General features: G+C 29.6%; 1 protein-coding gene across 2 annotated transcripts in view; it reads left to right on the top strand.

Moving 5' to 3' along the window:
- Window positions 1-4189, top strand: part of LOC111613107 (polycomb protein SCMH1-like) — a 59102-nt gene extending 54913 nt beyond the window's left edge. For both annotated transcript variants that reach the window (XM_023354428.1, XM_023354427.1), the window contains exon 9: window positions 3967-4189. In XM_023354428.1, the coding sequence (XP_023210196.1) occupies window positions 3967-4151 (185 nt within the window). In that variant the 3' untranslated portion in view covers window positions 4152-4189. The remainder of the gene's footprint in view (window positions 1-3966) is intronic.
- The last annotated feature ends 7043 nt before the right edge of the window (window positions 4190-11232 follow it).

The raw sequence follows: 11232 nt of genomic DNA, 5'->3' as shown, positions 1-11232 counted from the left end.
CCCTATAATTACGATTCCTATAAAACTACGAAAAAATATACGTATTTTGGAAATGTTGAGTCGGATTAGTGTAGAATCGATTAATTTTATGGAAGAAAACCTTTCAATCAGCCTTAGTCCGTAAACTTGACACGTGTCGGGCTGTGATTGGAACGACTTGTAAGAAATCGGATTCCTAATAAATTGGAACGTATCTATATCTTATAGGGGGGTCGACTGTATGCCGAAAATGTTGCTTTCGATCTTCCATATTTGATGGGACACAAAAAATAACAATTGCACAAAATCAAACAAAATTTTTTACAAATAAGCCTATTTTAAGGCTTAATTGTAAAATATTTTGTTAATTAGTTAATTAAAAATTAGCATTTTAGCTAGCCATCAAAATATATAATAATAATAATATGGTTTAGAATGAAAATGGCGGGAAAAATACGACTAATCTGTCTAGTGGTAAAAAAAAAGAACAAAATTACTTTCCAAACAACCCAATATATATAATGTGAGATTAGCCACAGGTAGAGGGTTCCTAACCCTTGATTGGCCTCAGGTTGGTAAAACCGATCTCGGTGTCACTGGATGGCTTGAAATAGGAGGGTCTTAAATTATCATGGAGAAGTCAGTAAGTTGATAGTTGTTTAATATCTAGCAATATCTAAGGTTACAATATACTATTAAAGCTACACAACAAAAGGGTTATTAAATGAGTATATTGCTCAGGCCATTTGTCCTGTTCTTATATTTCTATATATACCGCTCAAGAGAGGAAGTTTACATAAGTCTAACAAAATACCTCTGAGTGTACCAGATTCTTTGACCTCTTGTGGTGTCTGATCGTTCGTTGGTCTTCTTATTGAGATTGAGAGCTGAATGGAAGCTGTGGCAGGTCATTTCCAGGAGAGTGTTTATTCTGGGATATGATGAGTTAGAACCTTGGGTGGAGTCCCTCTGGTGTATGAGACCTGGGTCTGTATGTTGTGTATGGAGAGGCTGGTAGCTGTCCAGTCTTGTATGGCTGTGGTGAGGCTGGAGCCAGAGACGTCCTTCCAGATGGTCTTGGGGAATGTCCACTGGGAACAGGGTGGCGAAAGATATTTACCAGTGTATGCCGTCTGCTGAAGTCCACTAGAGTCCACTTTGTATGGCCGACGAGCGGCTGGTGAAATAAAGCTCTTCTTGATTCCTGGAGACAAACACTCCAAAATGCAGGTGCTTCGTTCTTATATTTGATTTATGGCCTAGGAAAATGATCAGGTGATCAAATGTTGGTGAAGACGAAGGTTGAATTTACAGGTGTTGGTCAGAGGTGGTCTAAGGAGACAAAGAGAAGTTGTCGAAACAGGACATAGAATGTAGTCTTTGGTTTGTACGACATTAGATTCATCCTGTTTATGTGGGTTAATGTTGACATTCTCATCCCTTTAACTGTAAATTTTTAACCTTTCTTAGTGGTTGTTGATGAGAAAGATGACATTCAATCCTTTTTCATCGTGATGTTTTCTTAACAATCACAACAGAGAATTAGGCTTAACCTTTTCTTTAAATCCACACAAAATCAAGTGCTCGATCTCACAATAATTTTTAATGTATGGTGCCACTTAAATCTGCTTGTTATAAACAGCTGTTATTAGAAAGTGAGAGTTTTAACTGTTTCTGCAAACATTTGTATTGTATTATTTATTATTTTATCATCATTAACTAAATTTATCTGCTTTTTATATTTTATGATTTTTTAATTTATCAATTTCATAATGGGCCTAGACCTTACTCTATTTCATTTTAAATAAATTTTACTTTCATAATATTTTCAAACTGCTTCTTGTTTGATTGTTCAATATCATTTGTATTTTGGCTCTAAGATTGCCATTTAATATCAGACTTATTACATCAAAGCAAAGAGACACATAGATTAAAAGGAAAATGAACTTATCTTTTCTTCCTATGTATGTATTTTATTGTGGAATGCATTTCAGAGCAAGTCCCTTGTCAGCCATTACATAGAATGAATTACAGAAAGGGGTGAACATCTTTAAATGATACAGTATTTTTCATTACAAATTAAAACAATGAAAAATACTGTATCACTTACAGATGTTCACCCCTTTTTGTAATTCATTCTATGTAATGGCTTGTAATAAAAGAAACACCATACATACAGTCGACCCCCCTATAAGATATAGATACGTTCCAATTTATTAGGAATCCGATTTCTTACAAGTCGTTCCAATCACAGCCCGACACGTGTCAAGTTTACGGACTACGGCTGATTGAAAGGTTTTCTTCCATAAAATTAATCGATTCTACACTAATCCAACTCAACATTTCCAAAATACGTATATTTTTTCGTAGTTTTATAGGAATCGTAATTATAGGGGGGTCGACTGTAATTTTCCAACACGAACAGTTTGTGTAACAAACGTTTGTTACACAAACTCTTCATGCTGGAAAATTTAATTATGTATGGTGTTCATTTTATTACACGTTACCTATTACAGTTTTAATTTTGGACTTCAGCATTTATGTAATGACTGACAAGGGATTTGCTTTGCAGTGCATCCTACAATGAAATATATACATAGGAAAGAAAATATGAGTTTGTTTTCCTTTTAATCTATGTATCCTTTTGTCTTGGTATAATAAGTCTGGTGTTAAATGGTGGTCTTACAGCCAAAATACAAATATTTACTTTCATACTTTTATTATGCATGATGAAATTTCTAATGAACAGAAATGGATGGTGGATGGCCAAGTGGTTGAGCTGTCAGCCTACCAATCTAGGGATCCAGAAATAAATCCAGAGGGGTAAAAAAAAAACCCAAGAATTTTTCAGGGGGCAGTTCATCCCAGATACATCAGGCCCTGTCCCTCGCCATCCGGTCAATCCATCATGAACCTAGTCAAACTCACCATGGGCTTGATAAAAAAAAAAAGTTCCTCTTAGTGTCCATAGGGTGGAAAGAATAAAACAAAATGAATGAAAATGACTTGTTTTCTTTGTAAATGTAGTAAAATAGGTAAGTGAACTTCAGGCAATTAACTAGTAAGATATATATATATGTTTTTTTTTTTCAGTGTTTCTTTGTAAATAATCCAAAATTATTGGCAACTTGCTAATGATATAATTAACCAAAAATTGAGATTATAATAATTGTTTTAATTTGTAATAATGTTGACCAAAATTTAATTGACCAAATTATTGACTTTCTGTTTCTCAATGTTTGCTGAAAGTAAATATTAATTTTATCTTAGAAGGGTAAGAATTATATGTTTAGTATATCTTTCTATGTAGTTACATATTTTCAATAACATAGGATTTTTTTAAATACTTGAAATAATAGCAGAAAGCTTATATAGATTTTAATGTTTATAGTTATTATAATACTGTCAGGATAAAAATTTTTGTTTGTTATATCATAAATAATGAATTCTTTAAATAAAATTCAAAATTTTATTTTAAAATATTTAAAGTTATGATTAATGAGAAAATGATATTTTAAAATATTTGCTTAAGAGATATTAGTTTACAAAAATAGGAATAGGTTAAAAATATTACCTATTCCTAATTTTGCATATTTTAGTTTTTACACATAAGCTGGAGATAAACATGACAGCAAGAAAACTGAAAGTGTATCTTTGATTAATTTTTTCATTAAAAATTTTTTAATGTGTTTGTTATGAATAACATGAATATATTTTAGAAAATTTTGATTTTGTTAAAATCTGTTTATTTTTCAATGTAGGCTATTTTATTATTTTTAAATACAAAGTTTGGTTAATTTTATAAATAATGTGGCTTAAATAATATGAGTTTATAGTAATAAAATTGGTTACAATTACAATTTTGAAAAGTTATAAATTTTTCTATTAACTAATCATAAGAATGTTTAAAAACAATGTTTTAATTTATAATAAGACTGACAGGAATGAATGTTTTGAATGATTAAATTAATTTAATTTTGTTTTCAGCAAATTTTGATAGTAAAACAAATACATGCAAACTGCCTATTGTTGATAAAGTATCCATGTTCTGGAATTTTTTGGAAAATTTGTTTGAAGATTTGATGTGTTGTGAAAATTTTTATACAAGCCAACCTTTAGAAGGTGGATGTACAAAATGTACAAATAAAATAATTGTAAAAAGAGGTAAATAACTTTTTTTTATATATTAGACAAATTTTAATACAGTAATACCTGGACTTACGCGAACCTGGAGTTATGCGATTTTCAAATCTCGTCGAATCGTCTTTTGTTTGAGCGCCAGGCAACTCTTGATTACTCACTCCCCACACTATTGTTCGGACGCGTCGCATACTTACAATTTATTTTGTGTTATTTATTTCAGTGTATTTTATATCTACGGAGACTTGAGAGACTCTATGTGGTGATTTCTTGTAACTGTGAAAAAATCAAATGATGAGATAAGATTAACGAGAACATTTATTAGCTTACATACCTCCAACTTGAATTTTACACAAATTGCGAAATTATACCCCGACTTACACGGTTATCGCTCGGTCCCACCTATCGCGTAAATTCAGGGTATCACTGTATTTAAAATTAATATTATTATTTAAGTATTAATTAACCCATAAAACACTTGTATATTTAGTTGATCCAAAATATTTAATATGAAGCATTTTCAATCTAATTTAAGTTTTTTTGTCAGTATTCAACACATCAATGGAATAGAACACTTTTTACAGTTCACACTTAATCAAAATTTATGCATTATAAACATTAAAAAATTAACATCATTATTTAAAATCCAGCAGTATTGTTCACTTTTTACTATATGTTGAATTTGATTTTATCAATAGTTATATTATTCTTTATTTATTTACTTTTAAAATTGTAAGATTAAGAAGTTTTATTGTTTTTTCTTATCTATTTAAAATAATCTTAAATATATTCAAATTTTACAAGTCATTCCTTGTTAAATTAACAAGTCAGATCTTTACTTTTCTATGAGTATTTTAGTTACATAAAAACTTCTAATCTAAGTACTTTCAGGCTGACAAGCCCAATCATTAAAGGTTCTTAACACATTTTACAAAATTTAGTACATATTCATAATATATTAAAATGTTGAAATTTTGAAATGTTTAAAATTGTAAGTTTGAATTGTAAAAAGTATATGTTTGTTTTTGATATTGAGGATGCCTAAATTAGGCTGTAAAGTTTTATATTAAATGTTTTTGGTTACTTGAATTTAGAAGCGTTTTGCAGATCAATTGCTATATAAAGGTGCCAAGTTTTGTTAAATTTCTGTTTAAGTATTAATTTTATTATTTTATTGCTGGCATATCTACTATAAAAAGGGCCAAAAACTCTTAAAATATTAAAAATATTTAGTATTTTTAATGTTGTAAGAATTTTGAACTTTTAATATACCAAAAAATATCTTAAAATAATGCTAACTTACTTTCTTTGGATTAAATAATGATATAGAAAAATGATTTGAACGTTTTCAGATTAATGCCTATCTTCAGGAACTGGGGGAAAAAATCAAATGTGCTTGCTACATGAATTCTTTATTTATAATTTAAAATTATAACCAGGTAATATTTGGTAATTAAGTATTTAATATTGACTAGATTATTTCCACAAAATGAACAATATATGTAAAAAGTTTCATGTAAGTAAGATAACATTAGAAATTTAAAATTGTTTTTTATAGAGGATAGTCAAAAATCAGTAATTTAATTCAAAATAAAATAATTTTGCATTGCAAAGTAAACATAAAATGAAGAATGAAGTTTCTCTAATGGATATACTTAATACAAAATTTTACAGAAGTCGGAATCTGTAAAGTAAAACAAGATCTGATTGTTTTTAGGCATCTAGATAACCAATATCATCCTTATATTAACAATATCCTAAACAATATGTGATAAAAGAAACTTTACTGTCAATTTCCTGTAGCCCAGTTTTGATTAGAAGTGGAAAGTGGTGAACACATGTAAACTCAATTTCTGAATAGAAATCTTTTCATTCATTGACTTGAAAGCAATTTTACCTTGGGTAGTTGTGAATTACCCAAGGTAAAATTGCTTTCAAGTCAATGAAAATATTCATCCAAGGTACCTTGGTCTACATTACCTCACAGTTATCCAAGGTAATGTGGACCAGGGTGCCTTGGATGATTAAAAACTCTAATAACATGGACTATTTGGTAATTTATTTTTAAAAAAACTGAATTTATATGCATTAACTTGTAAAATGTACTGTATTTTCATATTTATACTTACTTATTGTCATAATGACTTTTAAATTATGTAATGAAGTACTTTTTATTTATGACAGTATTTATGAAAGCTAGAGTAAATCTACAGTTACAATTAAAATTTCTTTAATGTGTTTTAAAACTTGTATTATGAGAAGTCACCAGAATGAATTTTTTTAAAAAACTTGTGTGTGTCATATGACCAAAGATTTGTGAAACAAACTATTGTACTAGATTCTTGTTTTTCTTGACAAAGTAGTCTTCTACAATTTACTTTGGATAATGCAGAATCTCAGTTGAACAGATCTTGGTTAATTGGGATGTTATTACATGTTTTAAAAGCTCTGTGATTACTTCTCTAATGTGATGTCAAAATATTTTTTATATTTTTACAATATATTGAAAAATGATAAGGATCATTTTATTGAACAGTAAATTATAACATTTTTTCTTTAAAAAATTTTAAAAATCTATTAAACATTGATTGAGTAACAAGAAATACATAATTAATTCCAAAATGAATGTTATTATGTATTACATTTATTAATAATTTTGTATGTCATATCAGCGATTCCCAACCTGTGGTACGCGTACCCCTAGGGGTACGCGATAGGTTGTTTAGGGGTACAGAAAAAAGTTAGTTATTATGGCAGAAAAAATAATATATTATGTATCACAAACTAATAGTATTAAAAAATTATTAGGTAAAATATGTTCCTTGCAACAATCACAACTTTATTATACATTTTTTCATTTACTTTTTTTTCTTTAATTTAAAGTTACAATATGTAAAATTAACAATACGGGTACTCACTAAATTTCTTAAATGAGGGGTACAATCTAGAAATATGACATGTCACGGGGTACGCTAATGAAAAAAGGTTGGGAACCACTGTCTTATATCATGTAACTTTTAACATTTTCTAACTTTCAGCCATAAAATTTGGAAGTCCACAATAATGTAAATCTTGCCAAATGAATTTATTCTCAATTTTTGGATTTATTTTTCAGTACCTAATCTCAAAATGCATTTTGAAAACACTATATTAATTTAGTATTATATAATTATCAGCACTGTAGAAATATGACGAAAAATATTCTTAACTGGTTACACTTAATGGTACATTTAAAATCCTTTACCAGCAACTATTTTAATTATGAAAATCAAAAGTTTTCATAATTATATGAGTTGCTGGTGAAGGTTTTTAAATGTACTCTAGAAATATACAATATATATGCATATCGAAAAAAGTTAGCAATGAGTTACTTAACTTTCCCAGCAACTTTTAAAACTGCATGTGTGGCACCATCTGTTATGATATGTTGTTGTTAATAATTTTTTATATTTTTAATTTTTATAAAATGGCAAAAATCTTAATTTTGAAGGTAGGGATGGATTATATAAAAAATTGTAAATGCTACATAACCAGTAAAATTAATTATTATTAATGATGCAATGAATATTTGGTTACTATTCGGTATTCGGCCTATTTGGCCTATGTTTCGCTATTTGGCCGAATACCGAATACCTAAAAAAGGAGTAAGAAATATCAAAAACACAATAAATTAATCATTTGGTATCTTTTATTAATACTGAACATACATTTCAATTTCGAGAAAGTGCAATTTTTTGCTTATTTATGTAAAAGATTAAAGGAAAGTAATATAACTAAGTTACTTTTTTAAGTGATCAAAAAAAGGTAACAAATCAAATGAAAACTACCTGCTTATTATGTAGTTTAGTCATCTATATACTCGTATATAAAAGAACAAGTCCTGATAGGATAATTAACGCAGAGCCAAAACTATTGATGCTAGAAACTGAAAAATTTGAGGGTGTGTTTCTTTTGTAAAGTTTAGGTGTGCTATGAAAAGATTTTATGAAATTCAACCCTAAAGGGGTGAAAAGGGTAAAAAATTTGTATGAAAATTTTTACTGCGTGGGCACATTAGATCGAAACTTAGGTCATAAAATGTGAAAATAATAATAATAATTAATGATCTGTAGAGCTTTTTTATGAAATCATCCCTTATTATAAACTTGAAAATTAAATTAACTTTTTTGTTTCATTGTAGAAAATTATTTATCATAACTGAAGTTCCAGACAGCTTGTCTGGAACTTCAGTTAGTCTGAATGGCCCCAGGGTTTTGCCCGTGCATGCTAAGTGACTTTGATTACAAGCATTTAGCTTTCCGAAATTTATGAGAACAATTATTTGGCATTGACGGCCGCGAATTTCGCGCTAATAAGCTGCCTCAACGTTTTCGATTATGTTATCAACTTAATTTCATATTTATTTTCACATTTTCACTTCGCAGTCCTTCTCTATTCTTTTTCCGTTATTTACACATGTAGGTAATTTCATTGTTATCCATATTTGATATCATCATTTATCGCATACTGCCATGATGCTCATGTCTGTCCACTACAACTATCAAGAATTATGTGATTGGTAAAGCGTAGTTAAAGCAGGCCAATAGAGAGCAGGGTGCGCAATCCTTGCCATAATGTGGTTTGCGCACCAATTTTTGTATGTGCATTAATTAATTAAATTAATCAAGTTGAATAATTTGGTCGAATATTCAGTATTGGGCCTGAGGACAAATATATGGGCGAATTATGTCTACAAGTATTAAAAACTGAAAAGAACCATCGGACGAAACAAACTGCCAAATATACTATTTGTTTCATCGCTAATTATTGTGCCTTTGTGTCTCTATCTTGATTTAAAATTTATTTTGTATACTAGTACAATATCAATTAACAGGACTTATTATACTGGATTTATGGATGCAGAAACTTAGTCTTACAGATCAGAAAAAACATTTTTTATTTAATTCACCTGAACACGTACACTTTAAACTTGTGTTTCGAACTTGTTTGTCCCTCATCAGCAGGCATTCAAAAGATACTTTCTACAATTAACAATGTTTTTGGTTACAATTATGATTAAAACTTAAATTAAATACAAAAAAAATTTTCCTGACAATAAAATAATAAAATTCTTACAAATTCTGTATTTTCTAAATCCTTCACAATTTATAAATTTAATTTGATTTAATTATAATGTACAAAAAATAGGAATACGCAGGAAATTATTTGGTTAATGTGGATTACAAATATATTTGGAATTGTGAAGGATTTAGAAAATACAGAATTTGTAAGAATTTTATTATTTTATTGTTGGGAAAAATTTTTGTATCTAATTAAATTTTTAATCATAATTGTAACCAAAAGCATTTTTAATTGTTAATTGTAGAAAGTGTTTTTCAAATGCCTGGTGATGAGGGACAAATAAGTCCGAAACACAAGTTTAAAGTGTATGTGTTCAGGTGAATTAAATAAAAAATGTTTTTTCTGATCTGTAAGACTAAGTTTCTGCATCCATAAATCTAGTATAATAAGTCCTGTTGATTGATATTGTACTAGTATATAAGATAAATTTTAAACCAGTAAAATTGTTTTAAGTTTGATCCTACTGGAGATTTACACGACTCCTTTTATTTTTCCACCCCTTGATCTTTAATTACCAAAATCTAATAGCATTAATCCCCTAATACACAAATGTCCCTGCAACATTTCAGAAAATTTTGACAAAACATATAGGAGTTATTATGCAGCTTAAAAGTGGATGAACAAAATCATGCCTCCTCACACACACACATCCACATTCACATCGACATCCATACACAAAAACAAATTCTGGAGTTTTTTCTGTAAGGTGCTCTGAGTCCAAAAATGTAAAAATCTCACGGAATCATTTTTTGACCGATTGCCATACTTTCCCTTTGTTATATATAACAGAGCCAGGAAAGTAAAAATTACAAAATATAAATTATGTAGGATTCAAAAACTTTGCAATACATTACGTCATCAATTACTTTTAGAATTTTGTCAACTGTCAATGATTTAAATGAATACAGTAATACCTCGACTTACACAAACCCGGAGTTACGCGATTTTCAAATCTCGTTGATTCGTCTTTTGTTTGAGCGCCACGCAACTCTTGATTACTCATTCCCCCGCACTATTGTTCAGCTTACGTGTTCGGACGTGTTGTGCGGAATCGACACATAGCTACAGTTTGTTTTGTGTTATTTATTTCTATATTTGTTATATCTACTGAGACTCGAGAGACTCTATTTGGTGATTTCTTGTAACAATGAACGAATCAAAAGACGAGATAAGGTTAACGAGAACATTTATTAGCTTACGTACATCTGACTTGGATTTTACACAAATTGAGAAATTATACCCCAACTTATGCGAATTCGACTTACGCGGTTATCACTCAGTCCCACCTATCACGTAAGTTCAGGGTATTACTGTATTTAAATAATTAATCTGCTATTTTGTTCAAAAATACTAAAGCCAAATGATTGCCAAATTATATTCGGCTACATCATTACACTATTATTAATTAAATGCTAAGTAATTTGGCATTAGAGGCAGGCATTAAGTGCTCTCTCTTGATAAATTCAATAATTTAGAAGGTTCTGGAAGAAAAGAATTGCTTGAAGTGGAATTCAAACTCACAACTCCCGCTTACTGTGCGGTTGCATTGCACTACCAGGACCTCGGTCCAATCCTCGCTTCCAGAACTTATTAATTTAGGCATAACCATACTCAGTTGATTACAGTGCTGGCTGGAGACAACTTAGCACCTATGGCCTATAATTCAGTATGGCACTCAGCTGGCAGATACATTTACTTCAGCATGGTATATATAAATATCCAAATCCTATAGTTATATATTAAAGCCAAACAATTGATGAATTATTGGTTTGTGTCTAGAGGATTTGATCCCAAGATCTCGAAAATCGGGATCCCGACTACTTTTCAGTCCCAAAATTTTCGGGATTAAGTTTTCCTAATCCCGAGATTTTCGGGATTCACATTATTTTAAAAAATTTGCAAAATAGACTGCATGAAGCGAAACGTTCAGTGCCAGTGCTTTTACAGAATTGCTTGCCTATCATTTTAATATAAAATATGAGAAATTTTATT

Source organism: Centruroides sculpturatus, unplaced genomic scaffold (assembly GCF_000671375.1).
Source record: "Centruroides sculpturatus isolate CEXI.00-Female unplaced genomic scaffold, Cexi_2.0 scaffold1856, whole genome shotgun sequence".
Taxonomy (NCBI): domain Eukaryota; kingdom Metazoa; phylum Arthropoda; class Arachnida; order Scorpiones; family Buthidae; genus Centruroides; species Centruroides sculpturatus.
Note: the sequence above shows the minus strand (reverse complement) of the source record. Positions and strands in the feature narration are given on the sequence as shown.